Genomic DNA, 18,342 nt, shown 5'->3' on the forward strand with positions numbered 1-18,342 from the left:
CAAGGAGGTACTTAGATAATACACTGTTCTGTAATCTAAGAACACTGAAACACTTGACTCCTGCAACCACAAAATTAAAAGTGAATATCCTGACTGCAAAGCCACTGAAAACTCTTCTTGTGTAATTATGTATTCACTCGACAGTGATCTTTGTAAAATGAAAACAAGGAGCGAACAATGACCTCTGTGGAGCACCACTTGTGGGGGGGTCACCATTCCAATTCCCCCCAACTTATGTAAACCATTTATTTACCCATGATGATGGGAGGCCTGGTCGGGGACCGGGCAACGGGGGCGCTGATGCTCGGAATACTCTCCAGGCAGGTATATGTTATTTGTTCATCAGGAATATATCAGGTCACCATCGCGATAATCCCTACCTAAAATAACCTCTGTTAACACTAGCTACGTTATACCTTAGTCGCTATAGTCTGAGCTGAAATCAGAACCTTTACCTCCAAGAAACACAATCTATTAAATTTGTGATTTTTTTTTAATTCTTCCTCGACCTCAAGGTTACTTGAGAGGATTTTTCTGCTTGCAAGAATTAGTTACTAGTGTTGTTTTTTTCTAATTTATCACGTTACCCATTTCTTTAGACATCAGTTATGGATTACTTATAGGCTTACTTATACACATTCTTAATTCGAGGGTCTGTATAGCACACTTAAAATTTCTAAGTTAAGAGTACTGGAATAGAGCACCTAAGATTAACTTTTTACGTCCTTCAAGAAATACTAGCTGACTACATAATTCTTTAGCCTCAATACCACTTTTAAAAGAACCAATCACATTTTCTCTTAACACAGAAGGCAACTCCATCCCTTTCCCGTTGTTTCTGTAAATTTAAAATAGTTTGTGCCCCTGTGTTGCATTTAGCAGTCATATCCATTCTAATACTTATGAGAAGCACTTAACCCATGTGGGTCACTCAGCACAAGAAATGATGGAAGCTCTCTCCTACGTCGGCAACTAACAAATGAGAACGTAAGTATACTCGTCTATTGCAACAGTCACGTCCAAATTCTTCACATTAAACCAAGTTTTGGTTCTTCCATTAATACTAACGTTCCCCAGACACGATTATTCTTAAATCGTTATTTCGTGTCTTGCATTTTCGCTTTATGCTTAACAGAAAAGTTTTGCTTTGTGTATGCTTATTATTTATTCAAATGTTTGGTTGCGAGTAGTGTCTCACACGCTATTACCGGAGGGAAGATTTTGTTGAGATCATTCTTATTTTGCTGTTTATAGAGTTGCATACCATTCCATTTTAATATAGTATAGTCATACATCTAACTTGTACCATTAGAGGGGCATTGTGGGTACAGTAAGAAACGACCGCATGAACATACACGGGCCCAGACTGTTCAACATACTACCACAAGGTATCAGCAACATTGCTGTAACAAACGTATAAATTTGCAAGAGGAAACTGAACATGTACCTCCGCTGTCAGATCAACCGGGCTGTGATGGCTATATGGGCGAGCAGGTCGCCAGCAATAAGAGCATGGTTGTGTACGAATGGTATATAATACCGACAAGATGAAATTAAGACACATGTGCAACATCTGGGTATCTTTATTGTAGACGTTTCGCCATCCAGTGGCTTTATCAATACAAATTCTAGGACATAACTTGAAGACAGTAGAACTATGTACAGAAGATGAGGTAATCAGTCCCTCAACCTAGGAGTAGGTGCGAAGAGCACCATAGTCGTGGAGATTCTGAAGCAAAAGAAAGGAGCCTGGCGCTTATATAGTAACGTCAGGTGTAGCAGACGAGGGCATATTCACTGGTAGGCGGGATTCCCCAGTGGAAGTAGGTCCTTCCCAAAGTGATGGGTTAGTAGTAGTAGTAGTTGTCGTAGTCGTGAAGGTATTGTACATGTCCTCAGAATTAAGATTCCATTATGTTGCAGTGTCTGACAAGTTGTGTACGAATGTTCAAGTTATGTCCTAGAATTTGTATTGATAAAGCCACTGGATGGCGAAACGTCTACAATAAAGATACCCAGATGTTGCACATGTGTCTTAATCTCAAGAGCATGGTTGATCAGGCAAGCACCAGACAAGCCTGGACTAGGGCCGAGGTGCAAGAGTAGGAAAGCTTTCGAAACCCCCCAAAGGTTTATCACAGGTAGTGTTGTATACTTTGCCTGTCCCAGTATACAGCTACATATGCAAGATACCATAACGTTTATAGTGTTGCAAACCTCCCCTTCCTAACATACACGTTAACTAGCACTAACAGCTTGACTGATCAGGCCACCCACCGGAAAGTTGGGTCTTGGACCAGGACACGGGGGCACTGCCCCTCGGAACACATTCCCGGTACACTCTAGGCGGAGTGTTGCATACCTTGCTCTCCCGATATACAACCGTTCCAACACACACTAAAGTACTGACTTTAGTGTGGCCCCGGCAACACCCGCTAAGATCCTTATTAGCGGTTAACAACCATGCAAAATTATGACTACTGACAGTTGCAAGATAACGGCAAGAGGTAGCGGTAGATGAAAAAATGTTAACCGTAGAGCTGTGTCTCCGTCCACATCTTACCGACATGAAGCTATCTCACAGTGTGACGGGTAAGGACTTCCCCTCTCTGTAACCACCGTTAGCAACAACAGTGAAGCCCACGTCACACTACTAGGGTCTCCGTCACAATACTTCAGACGCTGAACGCTTCAAGTCATCTGGTGTCCTCTCTCACCACTGCCTTACTCTCATCCTTTAATTAATACAGGTTGGGAGTAAGTCTATTATATCAGTTGGTCCCACTCAGACCACCTTGTATGACCGGTCGCGGTTATACTAAGCGGTGTTTCTAATGAGTTTTCATAGAGTGAACTACCATCACATTTTCCTATCAGCAGTTACCAGCGAATGTAGCAACATACGCTAGAAGCAGCGCTTAACCCGGGAGAGGGGGGAACCTCGCCCCCATAGGCAGCGTGTGTAATTTCCACTTGGGGGGAAGGCGCGAACCCAGACTAAAAATAAGGTATAGCTTTAACATGTGCTTGTATGTATTTATTTGGATTTTCATGGGGGAAGGGAAGGTCTGACTATATTTAGATCCACGTAGCCTTGCAAAATTGCATTTTCTGCGCTGGTGAACTTAAAAGGAGACTTTCGCTGTTCTCTGACATGTGTCCACTATCCGGGATCTGGCAACTCTGATGCAGTATCAAAAATTTTTGTGTTCTCACTTTATATGTTGGACATTTCCCATTTTTTTCTTAGACTCTTTTGAATAATTAAAAATATATAGTTAAGAATGAAAACTAGTTTATCAATTTTCTTATTAAAATAAGATGGCTTTTTTAATATTCTTTATAATTTTACATGAATTACAAAGGAAGAGGAGGAGAGATAAGGACCAACTATGATAGGGGACAACCCTCAAAACTGGGTGTGAACCGTGGTGATAGAGGTTGCTGCTTGTCGCTCCCTCGTTGTATCAGTCATTCTCGCACCATGAGAAGTAAACGGTTAAATTAGAACGTTTCCTATTTTTTTCTGCAGCCTTGTTGCCAGACGTATCGCAGCCTCTATTTTCCTTGTATTTTTATTTGTTAAATATACGTTTTTTAAGTGTTTTTACAACCTAACCAAATCTACCCTTAATTATTTCAACCTAATTTAAAATAATTAAAACACAGTTTGGAGAAATATAAACGTTTAAAAACTGACGTTGAGCAAAATTTTAAAAACTGATGGAATGGGGGGGGGGGGTCATATAATCAGTCACATCGTATGGTGTCAATTTTCTAACGTGGCGCTCAATATCAAATTCTTAAAGTTTTTGTACTTTTTTAAAGTTCTTTATTTTAGGTTAGGTTGAGTAGGGTTAGGTAGATATGTTAATAAAACAATAAGCTGCCTATAGCATTCTGAGACAACGTTTCGCCCACCAGGATTTTATAAATTCTCACAAAGATAGGAAGAAAGAGAGCATACTGTATAGTGGAGAAACATGTGTGAGTGATGTTACTCCCAGTGATATGTTCAGCCAAGTAGAAACTCTGAAGTCCAAAATGCGGTGAGAAAATAGACCGACTTTAGCAGGATTATGCAAGTTACATAGAGCAATAATTTAAGAAAATGACTGAAAGACTATGAGACTGTAAGATATGAACCTTTATATCTAATGATAGAAGAATAACCTGTCAGATTATTTTTACTAGACGCTGATATCAGCATACACGCACACAGCGTGAAGATGAACACAGTTATGGCAGTTGCTCACAGGTGGGCGTCTGAGACTCCAACACTCACGTTGTTCTCATTATGATGTCCATGTCCATCCGAGGTGTATTTACTATACAATATTTTCAACTAACACTACTTAACAATAGTCGAGTGCACCTCTGCATAGTATTTGGTGCGTGTTAAATAAAGTATTCACTACTTGCACCTCAGAAAATACTGTGTACTCTCGTTAATACAGTAATATTTGAATAAGCTCTCAATCGTCCTCATACACACAGTACTTTTATTACCAAGCACGAACAAAGAAGTTTAATTTCTCCAGGGGCGTAGTCTGCTGCACACACTGTGAGGAACGATGACATAGATACGGCACTGTGGACACAAGTAAGTGGGAATACAGGTTCAGGTACTCTAGTACTCCCACTCTGCTACTGAATATTCCTCTAAATTTTCATCCCTCGCTGATCCTTCCCATTACTATCATACAGAATATGGTAGCAGCCCAGTGCTGATGTCATTTATCCCTTTTTTTATATTAAAAAAATCATGACTACACCATACAATGGCATATAATGACTCCATGGTTGTATGCTAATGTATAGTTAGATATATGTCATCCAAATTTATCTCGCCCTTCCCCCTCTCTTTTCTCTTTCTCATACATATTTTCTCTCCCTTCTCCCCCTGACTAGGATGACGGAGATACCTTCATAAAAATAACCATTTCCCTTGTGTATAGGATAGGCTATTCTGAGAGATGGTAATTTCTAAAACATAGTAACTGCAGCTCTGCTGGAACGAAAGTTCTTAGTGGAATACTTGACGATATCCTCATTGCCCTACTAAAGCCACCCAACTCAAGCTGGCAGATTTCAACACCTTGTATGAGCCATATCCTGCGTGATGAAATATGACAAAGGAAATACGAGTATATTGTTGGTGAAGCGTTAAATTTTTAAGGGTCATACAACGCTTTGGAAATGGAGTTTAGTCAGGGTTAATCCGAGGAAGGGAAGGCAGACTCCAAATTCCTTCACCATCATTATGGCACCTCCTTTAAAGGGACTTAATTTAAGCCTAATAACCCTTTTGTGTCTAACATGTGTAGATGTTTGTACACTTTTCAATACTACTTACTGATCATCTGTAGGTAATAAGAAAAATACTTTGAGAGACCATTCAGAGATACTCTTCTGTCAGGAATAACTGGTGACTCTCTTAAACAATTCTCATGACCTGTCTATACAAAATGCACCACTTCATTTCACAAAGACATTACAACAATGACGTGGTAAGCAGTCAATACACTATATATTTACGTAGTTGTGTGTGTGTGTGTGTGTGTGTGTGTGTGTGTGTGTGTGTGTGTGTGTGTGTGTGTGTGTGTGTATGGGATGGGGAAGGAGACAATGACTACCACAACTGTGTTAGTAGACACCACTGTCTATAGCACAGCTCACTAGTGATTAGCTCTTGACCCTTCCCGCCATAAAGTTAACGGCATCAGTGAACGGGTCATTTGACAACTGGAAAGACGAATACAACACTATCACCAGCAGTACCTCATGTGGCGTCACCCCGACGCTCCAGCAAGCATCGAGGTCACTTAATCCACCAGGCCGAGGATAAATATACTGCTCAGGTAAGCGTAGCGGTGGTTCACGGAAACAGCCTCGAAGGGTCACGCTACGTAACACAAAGTTGTGCTAGATTGTCTTCCCTCAGCAGCGCGAATAATATTGCATACAGTATCCTACACACTTGCTTCAATAGGCTTGAAACCCTGAAAATTTGCTGCTGGAGATACAAGATGGAGATACCTGGAGTATACCTGGAGAGGGTTTCAGGGGTAACGCCCCCGTGGCCCGGTCTGAGACCAGGCCTCGTGGTGGATCAGGGTCTGGATATAAACGCTAGAGCCTCAAGATTTTTCTCAAGAGGTGCGAATGTATGTAATGCAATCCATCCTGAGAGATATCTTAAAATTTAGACTTGATTTCATCCTAACTAGCTGGCTTATCATTGATTTTATTAACCAGCTATCCTAGGATATATGTAGTAGTATTTAGAAATTACTTCCATAACTTTTAAAGCAAATCGATTTTTTTTCACCATTCACCATAACTAGCTGTCTTACCAGAAGGCTACAGACATCACGATCCAGTATTAAACTACTGAACCACAATATCCTCCAAGATTTACAGTGCAGTGACCGCACTTCTCACCACTCGAACTTAAATCTAGCTAACCGACTACATATTTTAAATTCCTTAACACAGCAAAAACATGTACAATCTCAACTGCTGCTCTCCTACACAGCGATATAACTTGCTCACAAGTGCCTGCTGGACGTTCAAGCCCCTGGGCAGGCGATGCAAAATGCCCCCAATTAAAAGTAGGGGCGCCATTGGTACACTAAGGGAAAATACCATAAGTGTACGGGGCCCAAGACTGTTCAACAGCCTCCCATCAAGCATTAGGGGAATTGCCAATAAACCCCTGGCTGCCTTCAAGAGAGAGCTGGACAGATACCTCAAGTCAGTGCTGGATCAGCCGGGCTGTGGCTCGTACGTTGGACTGCGTGCGGCCAGCAGTAACAGCCTAGTTGATCAGACCCTGATCCATCGGGAGGCCTGGTCATGGACCGGGCCGCGGGGGCGTTGATCCCCGGAATAACCTCCAGGTATCCAGGTAATCAAACATCCTCCACACCCTCTTTTCAACCCTTCCTCGGACATCGACACCACCTTCCACGTACCCCCTTTATACACCTTAATAAGCCAATGTTGATACATTCGTTCAACATGTAACGCCATAAGCCTTGCTGAGACTATTATTAAAACTTCAGGCAAACAAACGCCCCATCCATAGTGTTTACTATTACGAAGTCATTTTAATACTTCACTGTCTGTTTACCTATAAAACTTTTATTTAAATTACTTACCGGGATACTCACTGCTCATGGCGGGATATTTAATATTGAATCTGCGCATACATAAGGGGGATCACCAACAGACTCCTGGCTGTCTTCAAGAAGGCACTGGACAGGTACCTAAAGTCAGTACCTGACCAGCCGGGATGTGGTTCGTAAGTCAGTGTGCGTGCGGCCAGCAGTAACAGCCTGGGTGATCAGACCCTGATCCACCACGAGGCCTGGTCTCAGACCGGGCTGTGGGGACGTTGACCCCCGAAGCCCTCTCCAGGTATACTATTGTCTAAGGTTCCAGCTCTCTCATTTGTTGAAAAGTGTTTCTCATTTCCAAACCTTAATGAGCAAATAGGATACTGACCCTCTTCTTTAGTGCCACACTGAACACAAAACTACATAATTTTATTCATAATTATTTATATATATATATATATATATATATATATATATATATATATATATATATATATATATATATATATATCAAACAGTTAAACATACTGAAGCAACATATACGCCGCCCAGATGGCTTGTCTTCCAGTAAGTTACTACTGTGACGTCAGCTGCAAGGACAACGCTAATAAATCCAACTATCTCCTAGAGGGGAAGCAATTACACGCACAAAAATATTACATAAACACTAAAATATACAATCGTCACGACAAGCACTCACCTGCACTCGAGGAATAGTGGTTATGCTGAACTACAGGCTGCCATTAAGTCTTATCGCTCAGATCATTACCCACAAAAATGAGTGAGTTCATCCATACAAGCCTCACCAGGAAATAGAACACAGGTGTACTCACCAGAACATATCTAAACTGGAAGCGAGCCTCCAACATCTTGATCTTGCGCTGTCCGTTCCCTATGTTGGCGCTGGCGTAGGCGTGGGAGTGGAGAGGGCGTGTGGGGCACCCTCTTCACCTCCACTGACAGTTGTCAATCAAGTGAGCACAGCGGCACGCCCCCGCCCCTCGCCTGAGTCCTGCAGAAGCTGGTGAAGACTCCGGTGTAAGAGAACACACACCTACACACTCCAGTTTTGTTCTCAATACTTCCTGCTTGTCTTATCGTATTTCCTTATTTGCAGAGAACTTGGCATTTACTGTTATATGTTTTGCGTATGTGGGATACGTCTCTTGTAAGATCGCCTGAAGATGTACACTGCCTGAACTTATTCTAACCAACACACTGGCAACTGTGTCTATAGCAATACTACCACTGTTCTACCCACCACGTAGGGTTCACATATCTTCTATGCTACACTGCATGGAGGGTGAACACCCTCTATACTACACTGCATGGAGGGTGAACACCCTTTTTACTACACTGCATGGAGGGTTAACATCCTATACACTACACTGCATGGAGAGTTAACACTCACACTATAGTCTACACTCCACTCCACTGTGTGAACAAACCCTACACGCTCCTCGGGGGATGAACATAAATACTGAAAGAATCTCCCTCAAAAATCAACCCAGACATATCAGTGAGTAAAAACAAAATTAATGATAGCACTAATTAAAATAATATTTCCCCACTAATACCAAATTATAAGACGATGGGAAGATATCAAGAGGACGGGAGTAAGGTGTGAGCGAGCCTTGTTAATACAAACCATCAGAGGTTAAATTTATAGAAAATGAAGCCCCCAGACCACAGGCGGTTAATGGATTATATTTTATCAACTAAAGTAACAGGAGCAACGAAGATTACAATACCTGAAACCTACAACCCCTTCCCACAGCACGTAAAAGAGCTAGCAAAAAGGAATACAAGCTATTATTAATATCTAAAAGAGGGCAGCACCACCAACTAATGGAAGGAGAGCAAAGCTCGTAATCTTAAGAGACTTAATAAGGAAGACGACGACTGGTAAACAAGAAACTCGCACGGGAGAAAGGAGACGTGCACCTACAACTCGATTCATGCAAGGACAGAGACTGCAGCTGGAAAATGTAGCGATCGTTATTTTTAGCAGTTAACAAAACATTTAAGCACTGGGAACGCCTCTAAGAACTTAGAATACATTCTCTCGAGCGAAGAAGAGTAAGAAATCTAAAAATATACATCTGGAAGATACTGAGTGCTAGGTCCCAAAACTTAATACTACCATAATTTACTGGAGTGAAAGGTATGAGAAAAAGTGTTAAAAAAAGTGAAAAAAAAGGGGGAGCCACAATAAAAGATCACTATCAACATCCGTGGCCCAAGAATCTTCAACCTGCTGCCAGCAGAAATCAGAAATACTGCCAGAATAAATGCAGAAGTCTTCAAGAGGAAAATTAATTACTACCTCCGCTGAGTGCGGATCAACCAGGCTGTGATGGCCATATGGGCCAATCTGCTGCTAACAACAACGGCCTAGTTGAACAGGCTCTCATCAAGGAAGCATGACCAAACGTATAACACAATGTCAGTGAATTTCCTTGTCTATTATGCTAAAGGTCCAGCAAAAAGTTGAACCCTCAAGAGTGTACCTCATGTTCAGCCATTCAAGATGGCACTGTGGGGGAAGACTACTGGGAACCTGTATGAGCAAACTACCACTGCATCTTGGTGGGAAAGCAAGACGGGAATAAACGCAAAGGAATATATGGGAAAATAAGCTAATTCATGTTGGAAATGCAGTGGGACAATGATTTAAATGAAGAGGAAGACATGATAGACTTTCTTAACCAGAAGAGCAAGGAAGCCGCTGTGAGACTCGTCTTAATGAAAGAAGAGAGGTGCACAGACATGGGCATGCAAGGAAGTGAAAACGAAGAACCTGAAAACACGTGAAAAATACAGAAGAGGAACTGAAGTAAGCCGAGATCAGTACATAATAGCCAGGAATGAATACCTTAGAAACGTGAGAGTTGCAGAAAAAAAAAACATGAAAATAGCAGTAACCAAAATTAAAGTTCAACCTAAACTACTACACAATCACACAAGAAAGCTAGCCATAAATAATCGCATAATCCGACTGAAGAAAAAAGGGAAAGAGCTCACTACCTAACGCGCTCACACAAGACTTCTGATGTCCAAGCCCTTAGCACTGAAAACCTCCTTTGCCCATTCCCTCCAACCTTTCCTGGGGGGACTCTTACCCCTCCTTTGTCCCAAAAACCAGACCTCAAAAATTGTAAAAGAAATATCAAATAAGAACTATTAAAAAAAAGATATATTTATATACTGAGTTAGCAGTAGTTTTTTAGAATTTACCTGTCATCGTATATGCTCATGAGACAAAGCAGCAACAGTAATCCTCCATGATTAAAAAAACGTGTAGCAGGCTTTCATTTCAACCTCAGATAACATGACGGTAGCACCTCCCCGGATAGTTCCAGTCCACCCATCCACTACTGAGGGAAAACGTGCAAGGAACGCCATAAAATGGTCCAAGAATTGTTCACGATGGAAACAATACAGCTGTTGGATACTAGCTAAGAGAGGCCTTGCAATACAATTGAAAACCACAAAGCAGTCAAGTAGAATATTGCCTGAAGGAACTGGACACATCAAATGTAATGCGATCAGATAAAAATCTCACCATGGATACTGAAGGAGGCGGTAGAGCTATGCAGGGCACTAACGAGGCCAGAAAGTTATAAATGTAATTCTGATCTTCGAAAATGACACAAACATTGCAGAACATTTTTATACTGAAATTTCCGCTGTGTAGAGCTCAACACAGTGAAACGTTGCCCCCATAAAAATTTATTCCGCGACGTGTCTTTTCTTCACTGTTGTCAGCGGTACACCAACTGGATGCAATGAGACATTAAACTATTACGAGTACTGCTGACATACACTGCACAACACAGATTATAATACGAAGTTAGTAAACATTCTTAAAAAAAAGAATCAAGAGGGAAAATCTTGCCTAACATTAATCTCTGATGCATTGAGAAAGAACAGACAAGAAATGAATGTAACAAGGTCCCTCATAGGAGACTAATATAGAAATTAGAAACCCAGACTATAATGACTAGGAGTGTGCTACAATGGCAAAGAAAACACCGAACAGACAGCAGTCACAGCGAGTTATGACGGGGGGTGATTGTGGTGGGGGTTGGGTAGTACTGGTGGTGTCAGAATGGAGAGCGAAGTAACACATGCAGTGCTTCAAGGTTCATTTTTTACTCTTACTGCCGATGTATGCAAATAATCTACTAGATGAAATACTGCTTAATTTAATTTTGTATAAGTATCTACTTTAGATTTATTAAGCCTGTGGGTCGCTAGCAGCAACAGCCTGGCTAATCAGGTAGTCAACATGAAAATCTAGCCTCTGGTCGGGGTGTGATAGTGTACTTAAAAATCAAACACGGGTATGTCTGTAACGTGTTACAAACGAGCTTGCTACTTGGAGAACAGGATAGTGACGACGGCACGCGAGAACCTTCTCTGGCTGAAACAGAAGACATGTTCTGGTAGAAGCAGTGAGTCAATGGTTATCACCAGTGAAGCGGATGTCCACTTGACTGCTGGCCTCTGGGACCTTGAGGCAAGACAGTCACACACCGCTACCAAACCTCTGCAGCTGTTGGATGATTCTTCGGGAATGTTCATCTTCTGACCAGGGTGTTAAACATGTGTTAATACGCTCAGTATGCCCCTTCTCTTCCTAAGGATTAATCACACTTACAACAATTAACGGATAACATTGTGGCGTACTTCTACATAACACCTGTGTAGTGGAGGGCAATCAAGTTTGATCCAAGTGAAACTAGACCCAATTCCTTGGAACAAGAATATTTCAACAGCTTTCGAGAATCTCTTGAAGAGTGACGGATGACTTCGATGGCTGGTAATCAAGAGAGAGAGTGCAATCCCCGGTTCATCACTTCACTTGGTGTGTTAAACTATGGAGATGAACATACACCAAGACTGAGAGACTGATCATCTCATGGCAATATCTCCACGAACTCTGCTGTCTCTACATGTCGAATGAAGAAGCCTGCTGAGCATACGAAACGTCTCGTCACCAAACTACTGAACATGTGTATTATTTATCTGGTTGCCTGATTGTTATCCGACTGCTGTGGGTGGCATCGTGGGGAAGGAGGGGAAGAGGAGTGAGTACCTCAGATAAGGTTGAGCTTAAAATGACCCGTGGCAGAACAGTTCAAAACCTCTATATTTCATGGTGCATAAGTCATGACCTCGTCGGGATTATTGTCTTGATATTCAAAGGTTAAGCTACACTCACCCGTACGAAACATACAAAGAATGGGAAGTGTGAGATAATCAAGTTTAATTCGGGAAGAAGAGAGTAGTTCCAATTCCTTGGTTGGAGAATTTCAGCAGCATCATGGAGGGTGATGTACGGGAGGTACACTCACAGGGCTTCCCCAGTGAGCGTCCTTCGCTGGCCAACTCGTAAAAATACAGAATTGGGGGTGCAAGCTGAACTTAATTCAGCAATTGTCTTAACTATACAGGAGGATATCTGCACGTGTCAGTGTTCGTGCAGACACCAGACTACGTATGCCACCAAGACAGCTTCGTCATCCCAACTTTCGTGAAGAAAATGTTACCATTTTCAGAGATTCATCTCGAAGGAATTAGCATCACCAGCATGCTGATTCCTACGTAGATAACAAATGTAAATGAAAAAAATACCGATTGCTCAAGACTATTATTCATAAGGAAATAAAAATTGTGAGGAAAATTAAATGTCAGGAAACAAAGGGGTTTGGTCAAGCGTGAGTCATTGTGAGTACAAAAGCCACTGCGGTATCACAGGTAAAACTCTCGATACGAAAAAAAAAATAATAATGACACTCCATTTTGACAATCACCTTACAACTAGTCCAGTAATAAGGTTAAAACAAATACCAATGACACTGAAATATATATATATAACTGCAGTAAATTTACAAGCATGATACACACAGTTGTGAGTCATGGTCTGAAAAGAAGCATCATAGAGCCTCTTCAAGGAAGGGATGCTCTGATGCTAGTGAAGGGCTCTTAAATTAGAGCTGCCCTCCCCTTCTTGGAATGAAATCTGATTACCTCCCACTCTCTTATTCCCCTGACTTTGTATAATCTCTACGGGTTTATCACTTCCCTATTAATACAATAATATAGCATACAGTGTAGCTAGTCCACACAATAATTGCCACAGTATATATTAGCTACACTACACAGTCATTCTCATTCTAATGCTGATACTAAGCCCAAATCGAAGCTCTGACACCTGGTTAGCCCTTGAGCATTGAGTCGCCACACTTGAAGGCTCACCTCAACAGCGTGAGCACAGGTGCCTGATGGAAGAGAAGGCAGTATGCTACGATACGCACCACATGAAACGTAAACACGTGGTCAACTGTGCGAGTCACAGCTTGTGCACCTGCTGGTGACAAGTGTTACTATCACCGCTACCACCACCACAAACACTAGTACCACTACCTCCACTATTAATACTAGTACCAAGACCAATACAAACAATGTCACCTGTAATACTACTACCACTACAGACACTAGTATTACTATCAACACCACTAGCACTACCATCACCAATAAGAGGCATAAGCATTGCTCAACATCAGCTGCTGATGAAACCCGCTTTCCAAAATGCTACGACACGCTACACAATTTTATCTTTCAAAATCTACACAGTGACCTCCCAGACCAGTATCTCCCCTTCCCCTCCCAGATTCTCACCCAGGCACACAAGCTGCCACAAACAGTAGGCAAAAAAATAGCTGCCACAAACAATAAGCACACAGGGTCCATAAACAATAGGCATACAGACGCAAACAAAAAGCAAACAGCTTGCCGGAAAGGAGAGACAAGCTGCCACACACAATAGGAACACAGGCAGCGAACCAAACACAATGACCATGGAGATGCCAGGTCCAGGCCACACTGTCTCCTTCACTCTCCAGGTCCATCACCAACAGAGGCCGGCCACTGACTAAAGAATAAAGGAACGAGCCTCCATCATTTCTTTCGCTCAAAGATTCACAAGGGTTTAGCATTTCATGAAATACAGATGACACAACAGTACTTTACCTTCCTGCTTCTTGTATCAGAGTATATACACCCAGAGTGGTGCACACAGTTTATAATTTTTAGGTGTTAGTGTACAGGTGAACTGCAGCCTTAATGACCCAATTTAATACGTATATATATATGTGTGTGTGTGTGTGTGTGTGTGTGTGTGTGTGTGTGTGTGTGTGTGTGTGTACGAAAACAATTGAGCGTGCGTGCGTGGGGGAACGGGAGTGAACGCATTAACACGTATGGAGGTGCGAAAGTGCCTGATATCAGCTGAAACTAGAGTCTCAGTCTCTCTCTCTCTTTCTCTCTCTCTCTCTCTCTCTCTCTCTCTCACACACACACACACACACACACACACACACACACACTCACACACACTCACACACTCACACACACTCTCACACACACACACACACACACGCACACGCACACTGCAGAGTAAGTGACCATAGCAATATGGTAGGAGCTACATCTAAATGACGTACTGTCCACAACAGTCAGGAGATACACGTTGCAAGACAAACTTTCACTACGACAACGTTTCACTCTGTACTTGGAGCTAAAAACGTTGCCCCAATAAAATTTTCTTCTTCAAGATGTATCTTTACCATGATGCGAGGTGGTCCCTATGTGCCACCACAACCTGTGTTCCACCACTTGTGATAAGAACGTTGCTTACATCCAATCAACACAAGACAACACCCGACAGGCAGTTAATAGTACGTATCAATTTATTGTTCCATGGTGTGGAAATTTCAGCAGCAGCACCACCACCACCAACAGTAGTGTTGAACCTTCTACTTCACCTTATGAGCCACACGGGTAACGGACCAATGGTTTATTACAGGTTAAATAAAAATGTTGTTAGTAAGTGGCTTGACCCGGGGACCATCAACATCCGGACGTACTTACCATCAAGCTTGACCATGCTGATATCAGATTATAAATGTGATGCACAATGTATTTATTAAGCACCAGCGTCCTAGCATAAAAGTGAAACAAAACTCTGGAATTACACTCTGGCAGAGCTGCTCGTCTTTCCTGTCTTTCCTTTGATATATCAAAGGGATATAAATATAAAAGATGGCAGATAAATCTCACAAATTTCTACTAACATTTAGCATACAATTTACCTTGCGTGGTTCGTAATAATTATTATGCCTGTATTATTTCATGTCTAACTGAAGAGTCATGTTCAATGACCGGGCCGTAGGGAAGGCGGTGATTCCCTGAACCATGAGCACATATACACACTCGCTCTCCAACCCCCTGCAAATTTTCAGCGACATACAGTTCAATATCGGTAAATCCAGGTGGCAGCGCTCCAGGGGCTACAACAAACGGGAGATTTCAATGCGACGTTATTAAGTGATCCACCAGGATGACTAACTGTACGTGGGAGTAATTCACCAAGATGACTAACTGTACGTGGAAGCTGACAGACTGGCATCACCTCTTCCTCGTCCCTCTCAATCACGCTGGGTGACTGCCACTTTAACTGTATATAAATGACTGACAGCAATGCGAGTGTCTGGGTGCGGTAAACCAGTAGGAGAGACTCGTACACACCCGGACCACACCAAAACTTTATATTATGATTATTATTATTATTATTATTATAATCAAGGGGGAAGCGCTAAACCCCAAAACTTTATAATACACGACGTTTCGCTCTAGAAAGAACTTTCCTACCGCTTCACTAAATCAAAACTTTTATTTAGGTTTTAATAATAATACAGTCAATTATTGTTTTATTTCATTATTCCTTTATGAAGCGAGTCAGGGAAGTTAGTTGCAGTTTACCTGTAACTGCAACTATGCTGTGTGTCATAGAAGCTTATTTTTTCATCCTAAATTTAGCAAATATGATCGTTAGCAAGACATGTATTTTAATTGAAGCTTCTGCTACTGATGAGTTATTAATGGTGATACATGCAGGAGTGACCTTACTGAAAAGTACAGTAAGGTTAACTTCATAACTTCTTCCAATATGGTTAATGGATGTTGTAGCTACTCTTTCCTTTATTACTCTTAAGAGATTTTTGTTTCTAGCTCTCTCGCGCGCATGCGTGTGTGTGTGTGTGTGTGTGTGTGTGTGTGTGTGTGTGTGTGTGTGTGTGTGTGTGTGTGTGTGTGTATTGTGCTTGTTTTGAAGCATTAAAATGACGCGGATGTTTGTCGATGAATTGAGGTAACTCACACGGAGGCAGACACAGTGAGGAAAGAAACTGTATATTTCGACTCCGTCGAAATATAGTCTCTACACAGTGTTTCTGTCTTCATGTGGGTCTCCTCAATTCATCGACACTGATGCTTCAACACGTGCACGCGCGAACACACACACACACACACACACACACACACACACACACACACACACACACACACACACACACACACACACACACACACACACAAAGCCCTTATCATTTTTCGGGGAAAAATATCACTAAAAGGTTATAAGAAGAGGCTTTACTCTTGAACTGTTTAGTGACAAACTTCCGTCAATGAAGGTAATTGTTTAACATAATCTGCCTCTGGAAAATGTTCACGTTGAGAGCACACACTCAAGAGCTGAGTCTTGCGGGACGTAATGACGTGATACGTGACGTGACGTAACACCTGAGTGTGCAGTGACATGAAACGTGACACAGCACCACAACTGATTAAGAAGTGACAAGACACGTGACATAACATAGCACCTTAGTACGTGGTGACATGATGCCTGACACTTCACCTGAGTACGTGAAGTGTAACGTGAAATACCAGCGCACCTGAGCACGTGATGACAATGCCTGACAGAACACTACACCTGAGAACATGCAAAACATGCGAGGTGACACACTCACGTTGCCTGCAACATGAGAACACAAAACTCTGCATTATCAGTACAGGAAGGGGGAGCGCTAAACCCGTACGGGTCACACAGATCTTGGGGCGCGGGTGTAGTCATGCTTGTCTCGAGGAAGAATAGCCCCAATTCCTTCAATCAAGAGCCCTTCACTAGCATCAAGGTATCCCCCTCTTGACAAGGGCTCACAACTCCACAATAATCTCAACGGCCACCTTCCAGCCAGCTGCCTGTACATTACACCATCTGTCAATCACAGTCAGCTGCCTGTAAGAACCACCTGTCATTGTTAGCTGTCCATCAAACCACCTATTAATAACTGTTGTCCGTCAAACCACCTGTAAACCTTTGCTAGATATGTGTATCAAAACCACCTGTCAATCACTGCTAGCTGTCTATACAAAAAACCGCTTGTCAGTCATTGCTGTCTACCAGACCCCCTGTCAATCATTGCCAACTGCCTGTACAGCAAACCACCTGTAAATCATTACCGGATGTCTGTCCATCAAGCTACTTATCTATTATCTGTCTATACAAACCACCTGTCAATTAACTGCCTACACAAACCATCTGTCAATTATCTGTCTATACAAACTACTTGTCAATTATCTACCCATATAAACCACCTGTCAATTATCTGCCCATACAAACCACCTGTCAATTAACTGCCTACACAAACCATCTGTCAATTATCTGTCTATACAAACTACTTGTCAATTATCTACCTATATAAATCACCTGTCAACTATCTGCCTATACAAACTACCTGCCAATCACTGCATGTCTTCGCATTAAGCCACCTATTAAATACCGTGAACTTTCTATACATCAAATCACCAGTCAATCACTGCTTGCTCTTTACGCATCAACTACACAGCAAACCACCTGTCAATCGCTGCTTGTTCTCTACATATCAACTACCTGTCAGTCATTTCTAGCCATTTTCACATTAAGCTACCTATCAATCATTGTTCGCCGCCTGTACACCAAACCACCTGTCAATCATTGTTTGGTGCTTGTACCAAGCACATAATCATCATCACAGCTCCCTGAAAACACGTCAATCCACCTGCCAATCATCAAAATGGGAACCACCTTCACAATTACATCTCAATAGTTCTTGGAAGATAAATGGAAATTAATGCTTTGTTTAACACCAAGACTGATGATGACTGGTGTCTGGAGTTTCCCTCGTCAGTCTGTACCAACTCAAGGTCTGCTGGATACTGAGCGACTCAAATATATAATCTGGATTACCACATACCTGAAACCAGTTTCAAGGAATTCTGCTCTCGTGGCCCAGCCGAAAATTTAAATATATTAAAAAAATGAGCACTACACCCT

The 18,342-nt window shown here is 42.0% G+C and overlaps 1 protein-coding gene across 4 annotated transcripts in view; it reads right to left on the bottom strand.

Annotated features, from left to right (window-relative positions):
- LOC128700299 (AKT-interacting protein-like) overlaps window positions 1-18,342 on the bottom strand; it is a 238,328-nt gene that overhangs the window by 132,158 nt on the left and 87,828 nt on the right. The window contains exon 2 of one of the 4 annotated variants that reach the window (XM_070100031.1): window positions 7,955-8,299. The exons of 2 other annotated variants lie outside the window; for them this stretch is intronic. In XM_070100031.1, coding sequence (XP_069956132.1) covers window positions 7,955-7,990 — 36 coding nt within the window. In that variant the 5' untranslated portion in view covers window positions 7,991-8,299. Of the gene's footprint in view, window positions 1-7,954; window positions 8,300-18,342 lie in introns of those variants that run through there. One more of the 4 variants, XM_070100028.1, reaches the window with a different exon arrangement.

Source organism: Cherax quadricarinatus, chromosome 71, assembly GCF_038502225.1.
Source record: "Cherax quadricarinatus isolate ZL_2023a chromosome 71, ASM3850222v1, whole genome shotgun sequence".
Lineage (NCBI taxonomy): Eukaryota > Metazoa > Arthropoda > Malacostraca > Decapoda > Parastacidae > Cherax > Cherax quadricarinatus.